This window comes from Vanacampus margaritifer, chromosome 20, assembly GCF_051991255.1.
Source record: "Vanacampus margaritifer isolate UIUO_Vmar chromosome 20, RoL_Vmar_1.0, whole genome shotgun sequence".
NCBI lineage: Eukaryota > Metazoa > Chordata > Actinopteri > Syngnathiformes > Syngnathidae > Vanacampus > Vanacampus margaritifer.
Genome location: NC_135451.1, coordinates 13,290,001 through 13,315,187, shown reverse-complemented (window position 1 = coordinate 13,315,187; position 25,187 = coordinate 13,290,001). Strand labels below are relative to the sequence as shown.

The window sequence follows — 25,187 nt, the reverse complement described above, 5'->3', positions numbered from 1 at the left end:
TATTTTTGATTTTTGATTTGCATTGGACTTTCCAAAAAACGAAAACTTTCAACTGTTCAATTGAGTCGCACAGTAGGACGAGTGATTAACGCTACAGACTTAGCACGTTGCGGCTAACGTTGGCTTGTTTACAACTAATGCTAGCTTCGCATTGCTAGCGCCGCGAGTTTCTCGAAAGCTGGACAGCATTCTCTGTGAATATCAAACTACCACTTTGAATTCAATGCCAATCGAATGCGATTATGAACGGCCATGTTTGTAAAGTTTAGCGAAGTAGTGAAACAGAATTAGCTCTAAGGTGTTCTTATTTTTAATGATAATGAGTCTAAAATGATATCAGTGCTTTGGCATCTAAGTTTTGGGGTATATTTACTAAACGTAGGTAATTCTAAACATTATTGAGGGGCGTCAATTAATTTCTTATAACTGTGAGGGGGTTTCCACAAAATAGATGTGTGTGTGTGGTTTTTTTTAACCCTGGAGAACCCACAGGGTCAAATTTGGCCCCTATAAATTCTGCTACTCAAATAACAAAGACCAATTTTTTTTTTTTACAAATTTAAATTCAAAAGTCCAGAGTGCCACTTCTGACCCCTGCATGGGGCCATCTAGTGGATGAATATTGCACTTACATGAGCCAGAGTGGTGGTGACAAGATGGCTAAAATGCAACAAATAAAACAAAAAAAATTATATTGTTCAATGTGGCTGTGTATTTGATTGATTATTTTTCTTAAATTCTAAATAGTTTACTGACAGTTTTTGTTATTCAGATTTTTCGAAATGATACCCCTAAATCCCAAAGGGTCAAATTTCGCCCTAATCCTAAATTAGGAAATAAATTAAAAAAAAAACTTTGAAAAAATACATTTTGGTGTTCAGTGAACTTATAGCAGTCATTTAATGTATAATCATAATTTTCCAAAGAAGAAAAGGGTTCTTGGGTTCTCCAGGGTTAATTAGGTAGTCCAGTTGCCTTTGATTCAACTCCTTTTACTTGCCAGTCAATTCCCGTTAAGTGTCACCGTACCTACTCGGACCTTTGTCCCACCCGTACTGAACAGAGATGTTACCAAGAATCAGGATGCAATTTAGGTTAGACGGGACCGGACATCATTTCAGCTTCCTTTTGTTAGTTGGAGTTGTTAGGTCCTCCGAAGAGGCAGCAGGAGCTCGTTCAGAAGGTTTTGGACAAGATTACAGACCGTCACTCATCTGCCAGGATTGATTGTGAGAAGGTCAGGATGGGGTGAGTTGAGTTGGAGGATTTTATTTTTTTTTACAGGAGAGGAAACAGGACTCAGTGAGGTTAAGAAGTGGTCAAAGAAGTTGTTTGGGGTTTTGCTCAGAGGTGTGCGGCGAGAAGGGTGCGAGAGGTGTGAAATATAAGCGTCCTGGTTGGGATAAAGTGGGAGTTGACGGTGGGGGGGAAGGGGGGTCGGGCAACACTGTTAAGGAACTCAGCTGTGGTGGGAACTGGAGATGCCGTGATGATTTTTTTTGCAGATGTGTTTCCGCTTTTCTTTGTCGGCCATTCATTCCAGTTTTGAGGTTTAGTCACCAACACAGCGAAAAACCATGAGCAGTGTGGACATGCAGAGAGCATACGGTCAAAGTGATGTTATGGGGTAACAGTCAAGAGTCGATCATGCCTTCCTGTCAAAGCCGAAAACATCAACAGATCCACAACGGAAACAACTTTGGTCCCCCCCCCCCCCCCCCCACCGCTTTAGTTTGCATGCCGCTCCCCGAATAAACCATCGTCCTCGAGCGGGTACGGGTGTTAAGGCCCTACAGTAAAACTACCTGTCGGAACTGCCTTTGGGCGTCCTGCAGTTTTTGCTGTTTTGCTGCTTTGTCAGTAGTAGCCGGAGACTGCCTGGACTTGGCGGACAAAGGGACGGGCATCCGACTAGTGGGGGACGCGACACTGGTATTCTGCAGGGGGACCCAAACGGAACAAAAAAACAACAAATAAAAACAAAAGGAGGGGAAAGAACAACAACAAATAGGAAGAGGTGAGAAATCAAGGCACAAACAGTGAAAAAAAAAAAAAAAACATGATCGATAAAACACTAGTGAAAAAGGCCATGCACCCATCTTGAACCTCAAACTTATTAAACAGTAGAACATGCAACCAGAACCACATTGAGATTTATCATCATGGAAGTGCCTTGATTATGGATCGCTGAAAAACGTTTCAGCAATGGAGTGAAGGAGGAGTTAAGGTAGGAGGCGGGAACCCGACAAAATGCCACCTCAAACCACGTCAGCGGGTTTTTTAGTGTTGTGTGTTTTTTTGACAGAGAAAGCCAAGGTGGACTTTTCCAACATTTCCGAGGGCCCGACAAGTGGATTAATGCTTTTGCCGTTCGAACGGGTACGGTCGGAAAGAGAAAGACCCCAAAGCCTTTGCGGAGTGACAAGAGCTAGAGAGAGGAGACCTGTTGGATGTTGGTGGGGGCAGCGGGGGCACTGATGGCGCCGGAGCCGGTGGTGTTGCTGGTGGGGGGGACGACTACGGGGCGCGGGAGGACCGACGGTTTCGTCTTCTGGAAGGAACCTTTGCTGGTTAGCTTAACTGCGGACCCCTTGGAGGTCGGGAGCGACGCGGACCTCTTCAGCCCGACCGGCTCGGGGACTTTCCCGTTCTCTTTCTTTTTCACCTCGGCGTAAATGGGCTCCTCGGGGGAGACGGGTCCGATCTCGTTAATGGTGGTCTCCAGCTGCTTGATGGTCTGTTCTAAGCTGTCCAGTGTCTTGTAGGTGCTGTTACGGATCTCGTTAGTCCTGCAGACCGGGTCCGAGTTCTGCCTTTTTAGCGGAGTGGGGCTCGGCGCCTTGAGGGCGTCCGCTGGGGATTTTGAGCGCGAGATCTCGAACCTCTTGGCTTCTTTGTGCTGCTTGAAGGTTCCGTCCGATTCCTCCTCATCCTCGTACACGACCACCTGCAGCGTCTTCTTCCCCGATTTGGTGCCGGTGCGAATGGCTTGGGTCAGCGCCGCCAGCTGTTTCTTGGGGAATTTGAACTTGAACTTCTTCTTGCCCTCCTGCTTGGCATCGCCGTTCGAGACGCCGGCGTCCGTCGATTCGGAAATTAATGATGACGAGGAGGACGACAAGCTGGCGTGGTCTCCGGCGGCTTGAGAAGAAGCGACCTTTTCACCTACGACCCCCTCGGCTGCTCCGGCTTTGGCCTGCAGCCCGACGCTCCGGTCGGTGTCGGACTCCTCGCTCTCCTCGTCGATGCGCTCGGCCGCTAGCATCCGGTCCAGCTCCTCCTCGCACTCGAAGACGGTGGAGAGGCGCTTGTAGGCGGCCCGGATGTCCATGGGTTCATCGAAAATAATGATAACGGGCTTTTTGTCGAACCCGTTACCCAGAGGCATGTCGGGATTGGCCATATTTTTGCCGACAGTCACAGTCTGGACGTTTCCCTTCTTGGCGTTGACCAGTTCCTTGTACTCGCCACAAGAAAGGGCCTGAACCTTCGTGTTAGTGATCATGAAGGCAATGTTGTCCGGGGGAGGCGGGGCCTCTTCTCCTGGTAAGTCAGGACTAAGACTCGCCTCTTCATTATCCTCCTCAAAGTTAGATTTATGTGGATCCTGCTCCTCTTTTGATGACCTTCTCATTGGCGGTGCCGGCGGAGTGGAACGTTTAGGTCGCGCGTTTGTCACAGCCTCAGGTTTGACATTCTTAACGGAAGAAACAGACTCCAGTACCAGCTGACTCTTCTTCTCAGTGCCGATTCTGTTCAGATTCTTCCCCTTTTCCATTTCGGCACTTTTCTTCAAGGACTCCGAATGTTTCAGGGGCTTCCTGGGCAGTTTGAATGCAGCCATTCCGAGAGGTTTGGGCGAAATAGGCGGCGGCGGTGACCTGAGTGATTTGAGCGGCGGGGATTCCGGCGGTGGGGATTTTGGCGGGCGCTGCTCCTGCTCCTGTGGCTGGCCTGGAGAATTGTCATTAACAGTGACATTTGACACCTGTGTTGGAGGCTGGGCGGGCTCCCGGTGTTGGTGGGATTCCTCCGTTCCGAAATGGGGCGGATGCTCTTTCGGAATCTTTCCAGTCACGTAGTATATGACCTGCAAAGTTTGCATTTGCTGTTAAAAAAAACCCAGGATTTGAAATGAACTAACATTTAGAAGGATGGTTCGAGATGGTACCGCCAAAGGTGAGACAGTACGTACCCCTTGGCTTTGCCGGACTGCAGTGTTTCCATTTTCGTCTGTGTCTGGATCTTTTTCATCCCATTTTGGCTCTGAGCTCTGCTATGACAGTTTAGGAAATGATATCACTGTGTAACCGCATATTTGTTAAATCTGTGAAGAAACTGCAATAACAAATTTCCCTCCACTTCTACGGCGCATTCGAGTGAGTTTCTATCTTTCTTCTCAGATTCGTTTGGAATCCGTCTAACCATTTCCTATTGTGCTTACCCTCGTTAAAACCCTGGAGAACCCAAGAACCCTTTTCTTCTTTGGAAAATTATGAATTATACATTAAATGACTGCTATAAGTTCACTGAACACCAAAATATGTGTTTTTCAATTTTAACCCTTTTTTTAACTAGCTCAGAGTTGCTAATTTATCAAAATATATATATAAAACATACTCCTAGGCATTCTGCAACATGATATGAAATAGATTAACAAAAAAAAACACTATTTTACCATCTGATGGTTTGCTGAGAAGATGGTTTTGTTTGGATTGATTTCCAGCTCAACAAAACAGCATGTTGGCAGCCATCTTGTCACCACCACTCTGGCTCATGTAAGTGCAATATTCATCCACTAGATGGCCCCGTGCAGGGGTCAGAAGTGGCACTCTGGACTTTAGAAGTTAAATTTGTAAAAAAAAAAAAAAAAGGTCTTTGTTATTTGAGTAGCAGAATTTATAGGGGCCAAATTTGACCCTGTGGGTTCTCCAGGGTTAAGGTCGAACCGCTTTCCACCATATTTCCTGTCCTTTTATGTATCACGACCTATCCTTTTTTAGCAGTTTCATTTGAAATACACTAAAAATACAATATTTCTATAATACGGCTTATAGTGTTGGAAACAAACAAAAATGATGTGAGGAAGTTGGAAGTCGTGAAGCTGGGGAAAGTTAAGCAGAGACGGAAAAAGCGAAGTGACGTGAGACAGGCATGCACGCCGGGCCGCACGGACCTCTATAGTGAACCAAGTCTGCACTAATAGGTTTTTGTCTCTAATACATTTTTTTTGCCTCAATTGGGGATGATGATCAAATAAAGACACACAAATGCTCATCGTGGAACAAAGTGCAACATTTTTTTATTTGATTTGGTAAAAGCAAGGTTGGAAAACTGTCCATGTCGGCTTCCAGAGGCTTCCGTTCATGCAGACTTAATCCTGAGAATGTTTCAAGTGTCAGAATCCAAAGAAGGAAGGACGAGGAGGAGGAGGAGGAGGAGGAGGCAGTGACAGGTCGCTTGGAGGTTAAAAGTGTTGGTCAAGCTCAAGCAAATGTTACGAGGCGCAGGCAGCGAGCTGGCGACGGCACGCGGGGGCGTTTTACCTTCATGTCCGCTTTTAGCTCTCTTATTTGAGCTTCCATGTGAGTCGTGGGCTCCGCCGGGATCGGCGGCCCTACTTCCTGAATTGTGCACTTCTGGAAAACCTGGTGCGGAAAAGGTTGTAGGGACAAGGAATTTGAGGAAAAATTGGATTTGTGATCAGCTGCCAGCGCCACTTCGGAGGTGGGGAAGGAAGGCAACCCGATACCCAAAGTGTGGAAAGCAGACACCCAAGTCAAATCACCCAAAGAAAGGAGAGGAGTGTGGGGGTCGTGTGTGTGTGTGTGTGTGTGTGTGTGTGTGACCCACCTGGAGTTCTGCCATGATCCTAGTGTCGCTATCATCCTCCTCCTCCTCCCTGGCAACAATAGGAGGAGGGGTGATGGGCTTCTTGGGTTCCGGAGGGGTGCTTTTGTTGGGCTTGATTTGGGCAGCAGGAAGCAGCCCCTCCTCTTCACCTTCCTAAAAAAAAAATAATAATAAAGAAATAAAAATCAGTGGTGGGAAGTAATGAAGTATTTTTTGTGACTTTTGTGACTATCTCTCTCTGGATTTTAGCCTGTTTAACTGCCGCTTCTCGCTTAACCCCTTGGGCGTTATTTTATTTTGAAATGGCTTGGTCAGAACCAACAAAAAGCCCAAAAATGGTCAAATAACGCCCAGGGGTTAAACTGACTCAATAACAGACTTGATGTACACAGAAGTGTTGTTTTTTTTTTGTCTTTTTACGTAATGAAAATGGGTATTGTAATATGTAAGCACTTGTAAGTACATTTCAGCATCTTTACTTTTTTGCATCCGTATTTCGAGCATGCGAGTACTTTTGCCACTTCTGAAAATTGGACATTCGGAAAAGAGTCCTTTTCGATGGTAACAAGGCCTATTTTTTTTTTTTTTTTTTTTTTACAAAACTCACCTGAGAGTCCTTCCTGTTGGTGTAGACCACCTCTCCAGAACGCGTGGTGGTCATGCCGGAGCTAGCGAAGGTCTTCCTCGGAGGCGGCGGCGGTGGGCACTTGGAGGCCTTTCCGGATCCGAGCTTGTTGAAAGAATCCAGGGATGCGGGTTTCGTGGCCGTCTTGGAGGGTCTATCCGGTGCCGGTTTGGCAGGTTTTTCCACCACCGGCTTCGAGAGCTTCTCCGGAACCCTCTTGGCCGGTTTGTCCGACAGAGGCTCAGGTTGAGGCTCTAAGATGAGGAAAAAGTAAATTGAGCTAGAGGAACACCGTACATCGAATTGTGACTTGATTATTTGCAGAGACCTGTCGGGGAATCCGAAGGGATTTTCGTTTGCTCTCTGGAGGCAGCAGGGGGCAGCATTGGGTTACTTTCCACATCGGGACTGGGAAGGCCCTTGGTGATGTTGGCCTCTGCCTCCTGGAGGATTTTCTCAAACTCCTTCTCATCATACTGACCCATGTTCAGCCTCCTTTCCTCCCACTCCTTCTCTGCTGCCTAGGCCATAAAAATAAAAACAGAACAAGTTGAAAGTAGCCTTCCAATTACCTCAGCTAAGGTCGAACATTAAGGATACGTTTTGGAATTTTGAAATCAGGTATTACACACACACACAAAAAAAAGATAATCCTGCGAACAAAGAGAGCAATTAAAACACTTTGATTTTTGTGTGTAAAAACTGTTAAAAAAAATAAAATAAAATTTAAAAGACACAAGCCCAGTTGCTTTGATTTTTTTTTAATTATTATTAATTATACAATATTTATTTAATTACAATATTTATATGAAATATAAAATGAAAACAAAGAATTAAGTAAAATAAAATAATTCGATGATGACTTATTTCTATGAACATTCCAGTGTTTTACAATGTAATAGAGTAAAATTTGCCATTTATTCAGTAGATATTTATTAAAAAAAAAAAAAACCTACATTAGATTTCTGTGGACATTGACTCTGTCTTAAAATGTAATTAAATAAGGTTATGCCATTGTCATTTTATTTATATTGTGTATTCATAATAGGATAATAAAAATAGAAACTGACTAATACTCAACTAAAATGAAAATTGTCCCGTTTTAAAATGTTACTGTATTAAATAAAAATCCTTTCTGTTGTTGCCTGCCATTTATTCACTTGATATTTATTCAAATAAAATAAAACATCTACACGTACCTCTATGGACTTTGCTCTGCTCTTGCATTTGTCCTTACTATTCTGCAACTCCCCAATGACCGGATCCTGGCTGGAGGTCCTGTTGCCGTGGTTCACCGGGCTCCCATGCGACTTCTTATGGTGGGCCAGGCTCGGCGGTTCTGTCGTCATCGCCTTGGGGGACTCCCGGCCTTGAGTCTTGCTCAGACTGGGCGTGTTGAAGTGAGTGGGGCTGGGTGTGTGAGGCGGGCTGGGCTGAGTGGCGGACAAGCTGGCGGACTGCTGGGACTGCCGCACGGGAACCGGGGAGCTCTGGACGTGATGGATCACCACCGGAGAGGAGGGCTTCACCTCGGATTTAACGGTGGAGCTCTGGGACTCCGGTGGGGCTACTGATGCTGGTGGGGTCTCCCCTGGAGATGGGATGTGGTCCAGTGGGATGTTAGAAGAAGGATCGGCCACTCGCTGGTTGCTCTCACTTGCAGATCTGCAACGCAAATAAAGACACACGGGCTGAGCAGATGATTTAATATGCAGATTTGTGCATGTGATGACATGTTACTTATTATTCAATTCCATAGAAAAAATGGGAAAAAAAATTGCATACGCTCACTTTGTTTTCCACTTCTCACTTTCACGCTCCAGTAACTCCTCACTTGATGCTCATTCGATCCCACTCACCTTCTCAGACTGCTCAGTGTGTCCGTCAGGCTCTTGACCCTTTTCAGCATGCTGTCGAGTTTGTGAGGCTCCTCCTTGAGAAACTTGACAGCTTCCACCTCCACACGGAGCACGGCGCGCATTCTGGTTTGCAGCGCCGGGAACTCGCCTGGGCCCAAAAAAAAAAGAAAGAAAAAAAAAAGCATATTTCTGTTGACATAACATTGTGGAGTGATTTTTGCATTATACTGCCCCCTGGTGGCCAATGCGTGCAAACCAAAAAGAACAACATAATGGACATGGAATTGAAGGAAAACACAAAACAAAAAAATTTAGATTAACATCTCATGATGTCATTTAGGCACGGTCTCACCTTTAAGCCCTGCCAGAGACTCTCCCACCTTCCTCAGAGTCACCGCCCCCTCCTCCACGTCCTTGAGGGTCACCGCTCGGTGAGTCCCTGACGAGTCATTCTGCAGAGTGCCCACATATTGCTCCAGATCCCTGCAGGAACACCCGCCCCCCCCAAAACAAAAGATGAAGAAAAAAAAACACACACACACACGCACGCAGATTGTGCAATTGGGAATGTAGGCGGTCAAACGCTTTGTGTTGTACTGACACACAACATCTTGTTTACAGTGTGGCAAAAAACAAACAATTAGCGTTCCACTTTCCGGACTGCTTCAACCTGTTTTAGGCTATGAGCTCACCTGCGAAACCACAAATATTTACACGGCGACGGCCAAATTGTGAGAGCAGTGCTTTCCCCCGCGTTAACTTTAAGCTGCTTAGCCAGCCCTTGAGAGAATGGCTTCCTTCCTCTAGGGGTAAAAAAAAAAAAGAAAAAAGAAAAAAGAAAAATAGCGCAGCGGCGATAACATTGTGAGCCATGCTGGATCGCATGCATGAGGGTGCCATGGTGTTTTCCCTCGTTCATATAAATCAACTCAAGTGCACAGACAAGACAATAAAGAATGTGCGTGAGTGTCCTTGGAAACCAACCAAAGTCCAGTACGGCGCTGCACTAGGATATGATTGTTGAAATTGACTGTTAAACTAAACATCAAACCGAATTGGGCCTCGTGTATTTAAAACAAACACATATCTTTTGCTTTAAAATCGACGAGCTAACGTGCGACATAGAGCAGCAAAGACAGGCTAACAAATAGCACCGATCTTGCTGTTATCACCCTACTAAAAAAAACATGACTAAAATGTTTGCTGTCTTTGGGGTGAGGCTGCAACAGATTAATTGCATTTCCATTCATTTCAATGCAACAATAAACCTGGATTTGCTGAGATTCCAACCGTAAAACTCCTCCAACCGCGCTACCAAACGCTGAGTATTCAGCTATCCTAAGCAAGATAACGCAATAAGAACTCTGAGAGGTAAGCATAGCTTGCCTGTCCCAACCTGCGTCCTTAAATGGGGGGGGCGTCGCCTTGACATAAATCAAGCCTTGCGGAAATTTGCTGCACATCTCAACAACACGGGCGTGTGCACAAAATGAGCTCCACGCACACGGGTTGGTTCGAAGTTAGCGATTCAAAGGTACCAGGTGGCCCTCCTCACCCGAGCTGCGTCAGCACACGCTCCTCCAGGCCCAAGTACTTCTGTCGGTCTTCTTCCACCAGAACCCTCTGCTTTTGAACGGGGTCCTCCACATGCCGCATGACCTCCGCTAGTTTAGCGCCGATCTCTTGCTCGGCCCGCTTCAGCTGCACTCGCATGACCTCCTGGTTCTGGAGCTGAAATGGGAATTTTAAACGGATAAAGCAGATGGTGGGGGCGAATTTTTTATTTATTTTTTTTAATTCAGTTTTCATACACAGTACTTTATAAAAACATACTGTCACGACAAAATGAAATTGAATGACAAGAACTAAACGGTTTTGCCTTCTGGTGTGAGCAACTTAGCCACCTGGGGGCAGTATAACACAGATACAGTATATGGATATATAGCTGATGACTGTATCGTAGTCGTTCTTTGCAGAGGATAAAGAAGACCACTCTGTGGCACCATTGTTGTTCATTAGCATGTCTATGAATTATTTTTGTATTGCTTGCTGGCATTAAACTAAACATCAATTTGAGTTATTTTCAAAGAAAATTCAGCCCCCGAAGCCTGTTTGTTTATTTTGAGAAACATTACATTTGGTATCCACAAAAAAGAGAGATGCCCTAAAAAGACACAAAGTCTGCCATTTTCAAAGGACGATTTACTCCAAGTATAGAGATTTTGAAGGATCCTAATTTTGGCCAATCCCTACAGATACCATGAAATTTAAACAAGTACTGCTAAAGGAATTCAAGTTTTGAACTCACAATAAAACACAAATTCCTCTCAATGTAAGAGCTTGAAAAAAAAAAAACGTGATGAAATGAATTGCAAGCAACGGCTCTCTACCTGCAGCTGCCTCATCTGATGCAGTTGCATCCTGAGGTCCGACACGTTCTTCCTGAACTGCAGCAGGTTGGCTTTGAGAGGAATCTGGCCCTGCTTGTCTTGCGGTGCTGCCGCAGCCGCTGTGGCGGTGGGAGTGTTGCTGCACTTGGGCCCCAAAACCGGTGAGCCACCTGAACCGGGGAAATTCACAAAATCAAAAAAAGAAATGACTAAGGACACTTCAGGCTTAACTCAACTTAACTACAGGATCAAACACCTATTGTGAATTTTCCTGTTCATCTCCTTGTCAGAGAACAGTAAGTTGTAGTGCATGTTAGGTTCATCCTGAAATTTCACCCAAAAGTTGAACCTTCCCTAACTTTTTTGTGGGTACGAGTGTCGTAGCTCTACCAATTAGGGAAGTTGGCAAATGTGTGGAAAATTAGCAAAATAAATACCACTTTTGGCCTATGTTGCAATCTCAACACACAACAATAACACTGCGACCTGTTTTCTGCACACAAAATAACTCTACTACCCAAAATGTGCTCCAACAATAAGGCATTCATTTATTAAAAAAGAAGAAGAAAAAAAAAAAAAAAGCTACATTAATGAGCACCATAAAACAATGTTATCTCCCTGCCCAGAGGCAACACGAGTGGTTCGGGAAGTGTTACCGCGTGCGTTCGTAAAAATGACGACTCCGCAAAAGCCTCAAGTGACGCCTGCTTTATCTGCCGAGCTGACTGACAGCCGCCCCGACTCGAAGCGCAGGTTATAATGTACACAAGCGCGACGAGTGTCGACTAAAGTTCAGCCGCTGTTTAGCGAAGGGGACCGCCGCGCCGTCTCGGAGGTGACGGGACCAGTTGCGGATTTTACGCACGGGCCGGGCTTGAGCTCGATTGTCAAGTCACGTCATCGCTGTTGTCTCGCATTCTGCAACCAGTTTAAGCCAAACACACGCCCTAAAAAAAAAAAGTCAAACCAAAGCCTTTGGATACGTTAGGAGCAGACATTTTTAACACCTTATCAATTATCAAATTAATCGACAGCTATTTAGATAATCATTTAGAGCCATTACTGCCTGATTTCTGTAATCCAACATGAAAGCTGCTTTTACTTTGGAAAACAATGATCAACATTTTTGCCTGTTTTCTGACAAGTTATGGACAAAACCAGTCATCGAATTAGGGGTGTCTTTATCCGATATTGATATTAGTCCAATATCAGCCAAAAATAACAGTATCACATTATACTGGTCTACATCCCAAATCTCCGACATTAGCGCTCACATCCATTCCAGACTCCTGTTTGGAATAAATGGGTCATATGTTCTCATACCTAGTTGTGCTGCCTATTGTTCTTTGTTTGAAGTGTATCACTTGATCAAGTCTCTTGTAACATTTCATACTAAAGAATAAATAAAAGTCTGTATCATTCCCGCGGATCGATATCGGTATCTCATTCACTGCCATTGACAATTTCTATTAGTTTAACATTTTTTTTTCCACTTTTGTTAACAAGAGTATGAAAACCTAATTTTTTTTTTTGTACATTTAGAAAGGATATAAAATTTGTGATTAATTACGATTAAAAATTGTAATCGCCTGACGGTCCAAATTTTACAATAATCTTTTCTTTTTCTAAATTGCATCAGGCGATTTAAAATGTTTAATTGTAATTAATCGCATGACTTCAATAGTTAACTCACGATTAATCATAAATAGTTCAAATAATTTTTTGACGTCAATAGCCGTCAATGGCAGTGAATGAGGTATCATATCAGAAGTGAAAAAGTTGCATCAGGACAACCCGAAACTGGATCATAATCAGTTTATATAATAAAAAATAAAATAAAATCTTAAACAGGAAATTATACTCACTTGAGCTGTGCGCGCTGTGGGCCGGAGACGACGTCTTCGAGGGTCTCTCACTGCGGCCGCAAAAAAAAAAAAAAAAAGACACTCGTCAGGGATTTTTAAGCCGAGACATTTTGCAAGCATTTTGAAGGCACTCCGGTTATAGGGTTAGTGAGGACGTGGCACGACCAAGGATGATGGGAATAGTCCAACAAACTCAGGTTAAAATGATGTTAATGACGTTATCATCTTTTGGGACTTACATGACAAGTAAACGTAAAAAAAAAGTAAAAAAAAAAAAAAAAAGGACTCCACAGAAGAAGTAAGAGAAACCGTTTGAAAAGGATTTCAAATGAATCGTATTTTTGTGCCCCGATGCCTGTCTGCGTCCTATACTGTGGTGGTCTTACCTTTGCGGCTCCTTGTCTGGCCCTTTTAAAAGCGCATGCTGAACAAGACCAGTCAAGCTGGCAATCTGTTGCTCCATTGCCATCATTCGCTCTCTGCAGAAGACATCAGAAAATTCTAATTTCAGCGCTTAGAGGCCTGGTCACGTTGGCGGGAATGTTACTGTGATTCGGGTCCGGAGCGACAATGGATGCCCCCCACCCCACCACCCCAACCCCCCCCGCAAACCATTTTGAGCTACGGAAAGACGGCGGGTCGTCTTCCTTTGTCCAACAACTTAAGACCGAGAGCAAACGTTGGATTAGGCCATGTTTATTTGGAAAGTTAATACCTTCCCGTCCAAATTCCTCCAATCTTTTTCCAGACTCCCTCGACATTTCTTAACTGTGTGTTTGGTCGGGAATCGTACAGGTGGTCCGGCCTAATGCATGGGGCTGCTTAGTTATTTCAACCCCCCCTTTAGCTTTGTTTTCTTTGGTTTTACGAGGTAGGAACATACCACAAGTAAATCCCTCGCTTTCACTCCAGTGAGAGAATCCGGGTGCGAAAACTTTCAGCGGGCTTCTCATATTTGTCCTGTCAGATTTGTCTTGATAATAATCCTCTCCGGAATCAGGACGGAGATTGTGAAAACAATGGTCAGAAAAGTAGAACTGCTCGTGTACACCTGAAGTCGGAGTAAGTCGCAGACACACAAGTCAAAAAAGAGGTCTCAACTCATGACTTGGTTTAACCCTGGAGAACCCACGGGGTCAAATTTGGCCCCTCGAAATTCTGCTACTCAAATAACAAAGACCTTTTTTTTCTTCTTTTTTTTTTTTTACAAATTTAACTTCAAAAGTCCAGAGCGCCACTTCTGACCCCTGCATGGGGCCATCTAGTGGATGAATATTGCACTTACATGAGCCAGAGTGGTGGTGACAAGATGGCTAAAATGCAACAAATAAAACTTATTAAATTATTTTGCTCAATGTAGCTGTGTATTTGATTGATTATTTTCTTAAATTCTAAATAGTTTACTGACAGTTTTTGTTATTCTGATTTTTCGAAATGATACCCTTAAATCTGGGCCCCATTCATTTCCTATGGGGGATTTCGACCCCTGGTCACCCGCCATTCATTTCCTATGGGGGATTTCGACCCCTGGTCACCCGCCATTCATTTCAAAACCCAAAGGGTCAAATTTCGCCCTAATCCTAAATTAATTAATAAATTGATCCCCTAATTGAAAAAAACTATATTTTGGTGTTCAGTGAACTTATAGCAGTCATTTAATGTATAATTCATAATTTTCCAAAGAAGAAAAGGGTTCTTGGGTTCTCCAGGGTTAAGCAAGTCATGAGTCGAGTTCTACAATCTCGCTCAGTCACAACGCATATTCGTACTTTAGCCATTTGCACTCAATATTTGTCTGTACTTGGGTTCGTTAACTGTCCTCATTTACAATCGCATTGTCTCAAACCAGTCCCTGCACTGTCTTGTCGATTTTCAAATCTATGTCGGCAAGACTTGTGATGTCATCGACTTCAAGTCTATTTCAAGTCTCGCAGAGGCTAAATTAAGTCTAGCAGAGTTTGACGTAAACTCCCCCCCCCACCCAAACCAAATTGATGCTCTGGTGTATTTGTCGGGTTGCAACCGGCCCATCTGGTGCTCGGAGAAGTAAGACACGTCGGTTAGCTTGAAACTGGGATGCAGAGTTAGTTAGCTCATGCTCTGATGCACTCTAGTCATTCCCATTCTCTCCACGCCGAGGTTTACCGTGTGTGAACGTCCCTCGGGGCCGGGGCGGGCCCTTGAAGGTGGCCCTGGAGGTCCGAGGGCGCCATGTTGTTCCTGGGCTTGGTCGCCGCCACGTCCTCTTTCCGGTAGGACTGCCGCACCGAAGAGCTCCTCTCCATGGGCACGCCGCCGTGGATGTCGACCAGACGCACGTCGGCCATCCGGTGAGGGGACGGCGGCGGGGTCTTGGAGCCCAGCGTGGGCAGTTGGCTGTTTCTTGACTTCTGCCTGTAGACGGAAGGGTGGTCGATGGAGTCCGTGGGGCTGGGCCCGCTGTAAGAGCTGGTGGAGCGGATGGACGCCCGGTGGAAGCCCAGGTCCGGACCGCCGTCGTGCCCGGGGTTGGGGTGCGGCCCGTGGGCCATCGCCATGCCCATGCGTCCCTCCTGGAGGAGGTACGGGTCGGCGTACAAGCCCTCGTTCGCCCTGGTGAGACTGTGACCCTTCCCGCCCATGTCGCTGTCAGGCTTGACGTCGCGCCTCTCCAGAATGGCGCTGGGGCAGGGCGAGTTGGAGCGGGCCGGGGCGGTGGACAGCCGCTCTCTGGGCACGGTGCCGTTACCGGGCAGGGAGGCCTGCCGCGGGCTGAACGGGATCCGGGACGGGGAGTGCGGGGATGGCGACGGCGGGAGCGGCCCCTGTAATGGGTGGTGCGCTGGCGGACCCGCGGGGGGCTGCCGCAGAGGATTCACCATGTCGCTGTGCACCTGCAGAAGAAATATCGGAAATTCTGTCACCGATCGTTCTTTTTTGGGGTCGCGGAGCCAATCCTGGCTGAGTTGGGGCGAGAGGGGCCGGGTACACCCTGGACTGGTTGGCAGCCAATTACAGGGCACAAATAAACAAACGTGTGCTACATGAATCTCTGTCGTAGCGGCAACAACACAGGTTGAAGAAAAAACTGTTTGAATGGGAAAATCGGTTTTGATTTAAAATATACTCAAAAAACTAACTATGGGTCAAAAAATGGGTCTTTTAGTGTAAAACAACCCAGGAAGTTGGGTCAAATAACCCCATAAAGTGGATTGGTCAATTTTTGATCCATAATTGGGTTACTTTTGACTGTTTTTAGATATATGTCAGTGTATCGAATCGAACCAAATCCACTTTATAATATATTGAAATAAGTATCGAATACAGTAAGTTGCCAAAAAGCGCAATGTGAAGAGAATCACCTCCCAGGCACATTTGTTTTATCAGAGTCATCATATGACAATGCAATTTATTCCAGAGGGAGTGTTCGATTAAATTGAAGCAAAAAAAAAAGAAGTCCATTATATTTAATCATGCCATTATTGTATGTTTTTATACATTAATATATGATATATATATATCGTGTTTTTCTCATTAAAAACGCCTAACAAATATTTTTGTTTGGGCTTTTTGAAAGGCTGGAACAGAATAATGGCATTTACGGTAGATTCATTTCAATGGTGAAAGATGATAAAAAAAAATGTTTTGCGATAGGAGTGTGGCCACAGAATAAATTCAACTTGCATCTCAAGACGCCACTTTAATATCTTTGTGTTTAACTAAACAGGCCCAGATTTCACACTAAGTACATTTGTAAGTCAACTGAGATGAGATCATCATTATTGCCCTATATAATAAACCATTTACATTGTTCGAATGCTGTTATATTTTACTATTGTATAATAATAAGTGCCTTGGCTCAATGAAGGTTGGGAAACACCGCATTTGTTACAAGTCTGGAAAATGCAAAAGCTACAGAATATTAAAAAAAAAAAAAATCCACTTGAGAGCTTATTTTTTTCATTTTATTGAAGAACACATGTTTCTTATCAACAGAATTCAGCTATGTGCCGTCGTCTTGATTTTTATGAAGGTGCAAAAGTTGGTGCTGATCCAAAATCTCATCATTATGCCTTGCTGGCGTCCCCGAGTGCCACTCCGGCTTTGTCCCGCATAAATCCAGTATTTCTGGAAACTGCCCTTGAAACAAAAACATTCGCCGAGCTCATTTTTACACTGTTGCTTTTTTACAACAAAAGCGCTGTTGTCAGCACATTTTCCAGACACGCTGGCAAAGGTCCGACCGGCCGGGTACACGCTCGCTCGCTCGCTCGCTCGCGCACGCGGGCCCCGGCGAAGCAATAACACCGCAGCCTGAGAGGTTAATCTGCGACAACATTTCAGCTGTCAGCTAATCTGGACCGCCCGTACTGAGGTGTGATAACCTGCAACATGGCAATAAATCGAACCTCGCGCTCGGGCCGGTAGAGAAAAAAGGAGGTCGATTAATGGTTGTGTGTGTGTGTGTGTGGGGGGGGGGGGGGGATGGGGGGGGGGTCTTGAGGGACTTTTATAAGTGTCCTGAGCCAGGTAAAATAAGTTATGTGTGGAAAAAACGTACTTCATATTTAACTCATTCACTGCCATGGATGACTATAGACGTTAAAAATTCATTTGAACTATTTCTATTAGATTAACATTTTTTCCACTTTTGTTAACAAGAGTAGGAAAACCTTGAATTTTTTTACTGTACATTTAGAACAGATATAAAATTTGTGATTAATTGTGAGTTAACTAGTGAAGTAATGCGATTAATTATGATCACAAATTTTAATCGCCTGACGCCCCAAATTTTTAACAATGTTTTCCTTTTTTTCTTTTTATTTATTCATTGCCATTGACGGCTATAGACGTCAAAAATTCATTTGAACTATTTCTATTAGCTTAACATTGTTTTCCACTTTTGTTAACAAGAGTATGAAAACCTAGATTTTTTTTTATTGTACATTTGGAACAGATATAGAATTTGTGATTAATCGTAAGTTAACTAGGGAAGTCATGCGATTAATCGCCTGTCGCCCCTAATTCTTAATAATCTTTTTTTTTAATGAATTCATGGCAGTGAATGAGTTAAATGACAAAAAAATGCAATTAAGGCTTTAATGCTCTCAAAACAATTTGTTCCCATAGATTTGCTAACATTGTGATCTGATTAACAAATAAATTATAATTCGCCAATGATGACAAAATGAAAAATAAAGTCAGCCACAAATCATTCTTGGAGCTGAGGTATTGAAAAAAAATTTCTCTAGCCCATTTTTTACAATGTAAGGACTAAAAGCAAAAAGTCTCCCAAAAAGTCAATAGAGCTAACTGAAAAATTAATTTAATGGTAAGAAAGAACGTATGCTTTGTTACATTCCCCAACAGATGTCAGGTGAAAAAAAAAATAAAATCAAACAGCGATTAACATGAAAAATTCTTGCCCGAAATTTCCGGCATTTTTAAAAAATTGTGCTAAGCAAAATAAGTTACATAACCGTTGTCGCCGTACAAAGTCAACACTCTTCCTGACAAACAAACAAGCTATTGTTCACATGAGGCCTGATTCATAGGAAGTCAAAGCCTCATGCAAAGTTCACTTGGGCTTCAGGTATCGTTTCTCTCTTTTCTTTTCTTCTTCGTTTCTCATCAGATTGACAAAAGGGGACGGCACAATTCAGAGGGTGCGACGCCCGCATCGGCATCCGAAGCCTTTTAAGTTGCAGTGGAGGGAAGTAACAGAGTACAAATACTTTGTTACTGTACTTGATCTGTGAGCTTGTTGACAAGGTGGCATGTTTGGCTAATGAGCACTTTGTGAACATTCACTTAGCAACACCATTCAGTTAGCTTGCTGACTGTGTACTGTTTAAAAAATAATTTTTTTTTGGGGGGGGGGGGGTTCTATAAACTGATACTTTACCACGACAGTATTAAGCGGCTGCCGATGCACTTTCAGTCGCAAACACGTTATCTTTACAATCTCATTCGCTGGCGCCCACGTCACTCACCAGCCACGGCGCCGCCTTTTAAGCCATTGACGCTCAGGCGTAGATACGACAATAGAATGTGATCTCCAATGCCATGATATTTTGTTTAATATTGCAAACTCTATTCTGTTTTGATCACTCATTTAATCAATGGGGTAATCAGTAGAATATTCGATTCTGAAAATAATCGATTACTGCAAAATAATCGATTACTGCAAAATTGTAAAAAAGTAGTGGCTTGTATTTTGCAAAACTTGTATTTACAAAAGTATCCGTACCCCCTTAAGTATACAAGGTGAGCACTTCTGCCATCTTTACAACACAGCAATCAATGTCCAAAAAAAAAAAAAACGCACCCAAGGAATTTCCTTCACATGTACGATTCCATATATAGTAAGAGCTGTGTTTGGCTACCTCGCTGCACAATAAGTATAAATCTCTCGCAGCTTGGAGATCACAGAAAACAGCTTGTCGAATAAGCACACAAACATCAGCGCTTGGCAAATGACAGGCCTCGCCGAGAACATTTGGTTCGAATTAGGACTTCTCTTCAACTTTCCAGTGAGCTCTTAAACGCACGGGATGCCATCTCCACTTGTCCCACCCGCCTCAGTTGTTCTAACGTATAATATAATAATACCTCTAAATGACGCAATGCGTTGACACGCATCCTGTACACGCCTCATCCACACGTAAACCTTTGTATCTGTGTCAAGTGCAGCCGGGTTAAACAGTGACAGCGCTAATCGTGACGGCGATCTTGCGGTGGGGGGGGCGGAGATAACAAAGTGTTGTTTACAAGCTTCCCTGCCTGGCGTTTACGTAGCCATTACTGTCTCTTCCAAAAACAGAGAGGAGAATTTAAAACAGTTCTTTTCACAATTTAAAAAAGTACCCAGGAGGCCTTTACGACTGTAAAAGGTCTCTGAAATTTTAAGGTGCGGAATAACAAGGCAGTTTAAATCCACTTGTAACACTGAAATTACTGACATTTTGGGGGGGTTGGTTCTGCTCAATGTTGAAGTGCAAGTTCTGTTACCATGGCGACCGACGGCAAAGCCGCTACGAGCCCAGAGTGAGAGAGCAGTGAACACCCGTAAAGACAAAAGTAAAAGCAACGTTTTCCATATCATTTTAAAGATATTTTCATCATCAAGTTGTCAAATTTGTCAATTGGTGGCATGAGAGGAATGAAGTACAGCGACCTGCGACCACAAGAAATTGACCTGCGACCGTTTTGTACATTTCCCCATTGAAATGAATTAAAATGCCATCCAAAACAACAAACAACTCCACTCAACTTTATTTATAGAACATTTGAAAACAATCATTGCATGGAGTCAAAATCAGACATCCAATAGCAAAGAGAGCTAAAAAAAATTAATTCATTAATAACACAAATACAGCTGTGTACTCACCCTGGTGTCGCCATTGGCCGGCCGAAGCCCGTGGCTGAAGGCCTGCGCCGGGTCCTTGTGGTAGACCTTCAGGCAGGAGTGGGCCGTGATGCTCCTGTGCGGGGAAGAGGCCGCCAAAGGTAAGTAGGCGGCCCAAGTGTCGCCGTCGGAATACGGCCGGCGCGGCGTCAGCCAGTTCCTTCTCCTGACTAGCCCGGTCAGCGGCACGTATCCTGACACGGGCGCCGAATATCTGGCGTTACGTTCCGCGTTGGGCAAAAATCTGCTGTTGCGCTCCATGTTGTTTTAAAATCCACGCCCGACCGGCGCTATGAGGCGAAGGACGCTTGTGCCAAACTCCAGCAAGCGCGAAGCCCATTTTACAGCCCTGACAGATGAGTTGAGCCCAAAGTACACATCGCATTGGAGGCGGAGCTGCTTATCATTTATTGCACTAGATAACAAAATGTCTGCTTACATATAGTAAACAAGGGGTGCTCACATTTATTTCATCGAGATATGTCATATTTGCTTTTTCCCCAAACTAAAATGAGTTTATTAAATGTACAGTATTTATTCTTTATTCTAATTGATTCATTGTAAATAATAAAATAAACATGTTAAATATCTTTATAGATATATTAAGGGTGTTAAAATGTTCGCGTTAATATCGCGTTGACTCATTTTTTTTTAACAACCAGCTCTTATTTGGAATTCCAGTCGCGACACAGCAGAAACGTCCACGTCAAAATTAGCCAATAGAAATGCACTGTACTGCACTGGAGCTAAAATACACAAATGTTTAAGGGGCAAAATATTCGAATGGAAGAGCCATTTGGACTATGTAAAAAAAAAAATAAATAAATAAAATAGACTATCTAGCACTTCCACCGCTTCCCTGCTTTGACAGGACGCACTCGCTAGCGCCGGTGTTAGCGATTAGCGCAGAGCTAGGCTAACTGCAGCGCTCCAAGAGGCGTCCGCTCTCAACCCCCAAGTGAGAGCCGAGTAGCCAAAAATACCAGAATAAAGATATGAAATTACAACGGGAAGATTGAACTGTTTTGCATTGCTTTGTTTCATTTTACAAGAGAGAACATTTGGGGAGGGGGAATGTTTGAATGCCGTTATCTTTGTCTTATGTTGTAATGTGTTAATGTATAGTAAAAAATCAAATAATAAACATTGGAAAAATTCAGGAAAAAAAAAAGTCAATATTGGCCAATTAAAGTTTATGTTTGCATTTTGTCCCTCTATGTGAACCGAACCTTGACCCTGAACCGAGACATTACCTGACATCGCTAAGCTCGTAGTACACGTTCCTCATGTCGTCCTTGACGTAGACGGCCACGCTGGGCGACTCCAACATCTTCATGGTGAGCATCTGCGGGAAGGCGCCGACGAACAAGGCTCGGACCGTGTCGATGCTGGTGATCTCGTTGGGCATGCGGATCTGCTTAGTTTCGTCCCCGTACTGCAGGTACAGCACGCCTGAGGGGGGCGAGACGGCAAAATCAATCGGCGTCGGGACATTGAACGTTTCTTCAAAAGAGTTTCCCAAGTGCTGGCTTGAAGCTGTTTATTTTCCTAATCTAGAAATGCTTTAAATGAATTCCAATCTTTTCAATACTTGCATAGAACCTCTGCTATCAGTTGTTAATTGACGCCGCCTGCTCCCCATGCGCACCAGACGGCGAGTCTCCCAACTGAACCGGCTGTGTGTTGCGTGAGCTGTGATTTTGGGAAAAAAAACAGATGTGCGCCGCAGAATGTCTGGACACGCCCACGCAGCACTTGTACAAACAATAGCTCCCCGAAAAACAAAATGTCTATTGAAGATTCTGTACTGATTGTCTGTGATGAAAAGAAGAAGCACGAAACTCTCTGATTTGGCCGCGGTATCGTATTTCTTGACTTGTCGCAGGGTTGCGGACTTTCTATCAGATGACCACAAACAAAGCGTGCTTTTACTTGGTGTGACTTGATAAAAGCAGCGCGCTGGTAAAAGCTACCAGATGTCGGGTGAGATTCCGATTCCTATTCCTGGTGGCTAACAACTTCCCCCCCCCCCCGTGAGAGCTGCTCTGTTAAGCACTCGGCATCCAGATGTGTGACGTGACAAGGGTGCCATTGAGCCAAGCGCGTATGAATATGCGCCGACGACAAAGGTGAATGGAGTCCGCTTGTGACCGGCGGACAAACGGCAAATGGCCGGCCGGCTTCCCCAACAAATGGCCTTGCGTCTTTACAACGCTCCCCCCATCCCTCCGCAAGTTTCAAGTGAAGAATCGCGAAAAAACACAACAAAAAAAAACAACAACTCCATACTCACATTTTCTTTCTAACAGCAGAAGTAGCGCAGACTTTTTTGGGATGACCGCTTTGTGTGTGTGTGTGTGTGTGTCACCGAGGGCGGGACGAAGCAGTAAAGCCCTGTTTCACTCCACCCCTCGTCACGCCATAACTGCCCCCCCCCCCCCCCCCCCCAATGCCCGCCTTTGCGGCCTCCCAAACACTTTGTCCTGATGTAGAGCACCAACAAGTACTCACCAACTATCAGAGGTGATAAAGCAAGCTACACACTGTACTGAAATAGAAAAACAGACATTCGTGTAATAGACTCTGATTAAAGTAGAAGTATTGATTTAACTCCTTTTTTTTTTCTGAAGAGCTCAGTATTGTTCATTCGATTTGACATGTCATCATTGCTCTCCTTTTTTTTATATATTTTTTTTTATATATATATATATATATATATTTTTTTTTTTATGTGGGTGAGTATGTGTATGTATTCATTAGTTGACCTAAAACCTATTAAAAAAAATCCCATACTAATAATATAATATAATAATAAATTGCCAAATGCAGAAACATCAATTTAAGTTATCACGATGTGGTGGCTCTCGCTAACAGGCAGAATTAAGTAACCAGAATTAGGTTAAAAAATTCTATATACGTAGACCATGTTTCTATAAATTTTGATATTTGGTTTTTATTTGAGGCAGATATTTTTTCCATTAAAATGTGATTTATGAGGAGGTTAGACCATCGGTCGATATTCAGAGTTTGTTTATTTTTCCAGTTAACAAGAATTGTTTTTTTTTAGCGATAGTAAGGGCTACAAGTGTAGATTGAAATTGTTTATGTGGTAAGTCAGTTGTTGTTAGGTCACCTAGCAAACACAAGTTTGGAGATAAAGGTATCCTACAGTCCAAAATAGCGGAAAGTTTTCAACTCCTTTACTGTGAAATATGCTAAGAAATAAAAGGAAAAATGACATTTTACTGTCAATTTCATACAATACATGTTTTGCAAGTGAAACAAACAAAATAGTTTCCCATTTTTCTTATCTTTAAGAAAAAGGCTAGCTAGCTTTTTTTTTTGCTTGCAAAACAACAGGTTAGCATTGCTAATGTTGTGATTTAACAAGCAAAAAAAAAAAGTGTAAAAAAATATCTGGAAACTAGAAGTACTGACTCAACTCCTTTATATAAAAGTACAAAAGGAAAAACGTTTTTTTCTGTCAATTTTATACCTGTTTTGCAAATCAAACAAACAAGGAAGGAAAAATAAAAATAGCTAGCTAGTGTTTATGCTAGCAAAAGAACAAGTAAGCATTGCTAATGTTTTGAACTGGCAAACAAAAGCTAAATTACCTTAACTGTCAACTGAATAAATATTTTTGCCTGTATGTGTTTTCAGATTAAACAGAGAAGGGTGTGTTTTTTTTTTTTTAGGCTGGCACAAAACCATGCATTCACCACAAGTCGTTATTCGGGCCAAAAACATTGAAAAAGTCTCTTAAAAAAGGTCAAGGATCCTAATTAAGCAGTCAATCAAGTTCCCAGCGACAGTTGACTTCACACCTTGTTCCATTTAGTTAGTTGCGTCATCATCTGCGGAGTTTAAATAAAGTCACCATCCTACTTTGACAAAGCAAGGAGCGGTAGTACAGATATCCATTTGCCAATGGATTCGTTAATAGCAAAAAGCCCTCAGAAGAAAAAATACTCGCGTATCTAAAACTCTTACAAGAGGGAGAACTGTGTGCAGACTGCTAAGTTAGCATCTGGTGCTGAGAACTGTGTGTAGACTGCTAAGTTAGCATCTGGTGCTAGGCACTGACTGAAGATGTAAACAGCTAGGTTAGCCTTTTGTACTAATTGGCTACCAGTTAGCCCCAATATGCTTCAGCTAAAAGTCTAATTCTGGCCGTGTGTGAAAAAAAAAAAGAGTAAAAAAAAAAAAGTTAAAGTACCACTGATTGTCACACCCACCTAAGTGAGGCGAAATGTATTTCACAGAGTGCGCTGCATAAAGATGTTGACTATGAGGTTAGCTTCTCAAGGTAGCCGCTAAATGGCTAGCTGCCATTTTTGACCCAGGAAAGAAATATTACAACGGAAATTTTCTACAGAAAGTCAACAAGTGGCTGTTAGCTTGATATCTGCAACTTACCAAGCGAGCGGTCTTTGGTCTGGTTGGTGGATCGGACCACGGGCAGGCTGGCGCGCACCCGGCTTCCCCGGGTGAAGCCCATAGGGGCGTCCACCTCCGACATGGCCTCCAGCGAGTCCAGGGAGGTGAGGGAGAGGTGGTCTACGTCCACGCCGGGCTGCGGGCTGGGGCAGTGCTTGGGGCTTCTGCTCTGGAAGCAACAAAAGATGCAACGTAAGGATCTGGAACACAAATTCAAATTTCAAGCAAGTGGAGTCAACTTATTATTTTTGGTGAAGCAAGTCACAAAGTCAAGTCATCCATACTTGCGTTAGTTAACACATTAGCAATCAAGAGTTTTATTAATGGTCCTAAAACGGTCTCCATAACGTGTAATACTATATCATCTTCTCAACCAAACAAAACACTGACATGAAGCTTAAGTTCATGTTTGACAAGCTATCTGTTAGCTAAACTGTGCCGTTAATGTTGCTTAACAGTCTTAGTGGAGTTTAAAGTGATGGAAGTTAAATGTCCGAGTTGTTATGTCTCTTTCTATTCTCTTATCCACAATTTTAGCAATTTAACAATCCGTGAGTGTCGGTATGTGAGCTGTGGCCAACAGCAGCTATATTCCAGATTTCCACGAGACTAGACAAATCTATAGCGGGAGTCTGTCAAGTCGAGTCTTCCATAAGTTTTAGTCAAGCAAGTCCCTTGTCAGAAAATTGCAGACTTAATATCCGAATTTCTGACTCCAGTCGAGCCATGCCACTCGACTCTGCCTTTCACAGCATGCGATGACGTCAC

At 43.6% G+C, this 25,187-nt stretch overlaps 1 protein-coding gene across 11 annotated transcripts in view; it reads right to left on the bottom strand.

Annotated features, from left to right (window-relative positions):
• Nucleotides 1-25,187, bottom strand: part of kiaa1217 (KIAA1217 ortholog) — a 77,379-nt gene that overhangs the window by 2,760 nt on the left and 49,432 nt on the right. For 6 of the 11 annotated variants that reach the window (XM_077554886.1, XM_077554892.1, XM_077554893.1 and 3 more), the window contains 18 exons: nt 24,399-24,588; nt 21,233-21,431; nt 19,962-20,055; nt 14,738-15,465; nt 12,979-13,071; nt 12,593-12,642; nt 10,728-10,897; nt 9,893-10,068; nt 8,690-8,820; nt 8,338-8,485; nt 7,678-8,143; nt 6,807-6,999; nt 6,461-6,732; nt 5,854-6,006; nt 5,547-5,648; nt 4,196-4,276; nt 2,444-4,090; nt 1,806-1,937 (listed from right to left, as the gene is read on the bottom strand). In XM_077554886.1, the coding sequence (XP_077411012.1) occupies nt 1,806-1,937; nt 2,444-4,090; nt 4,196-4,276; nt 5,547-5,648; nt 5,854-6,006; nt 6,461-6,732; nt 6,807-6,999; nt 7,678-8,143; nt 8,338-8,485; nt 8,690-8,820; nt 9,893-10,068; nt 10,728-10,897; nt 12,593-12,642; nt 12,979-13,071; nt 14,738-15,465; nt 19,962-20,055; nt 21,233-21,431; nt 24,399-24,588 (5,025 nt within the window). Of the gene's footprint in view, nt 1-1,805; nt 1,938-2,443; nt 4,091-4,195; nt 4,277-5,546; nt 5,649-5,853; nt 6,007-6,460; nt 6,733-6,806; nt 7,000-7,677; nt 8,144-8,337; nt 8,486-8,689; nt 8,821-9,892; nt 10,069-10,727; nt 10,898-12,592; nt 12,643-12,978; nt 13,072-14,737; nt 15,466-19,961; nt 20,056-21,232; nt 21,432-24,398; nt 24,620-25,187 lie in introns of all 11 variants that reach the window. The other 5 variants (XM_077554887.1, XM_077554898.1, XM_077554897.1 and 2 more) reach the window with 5 other exon arrangements.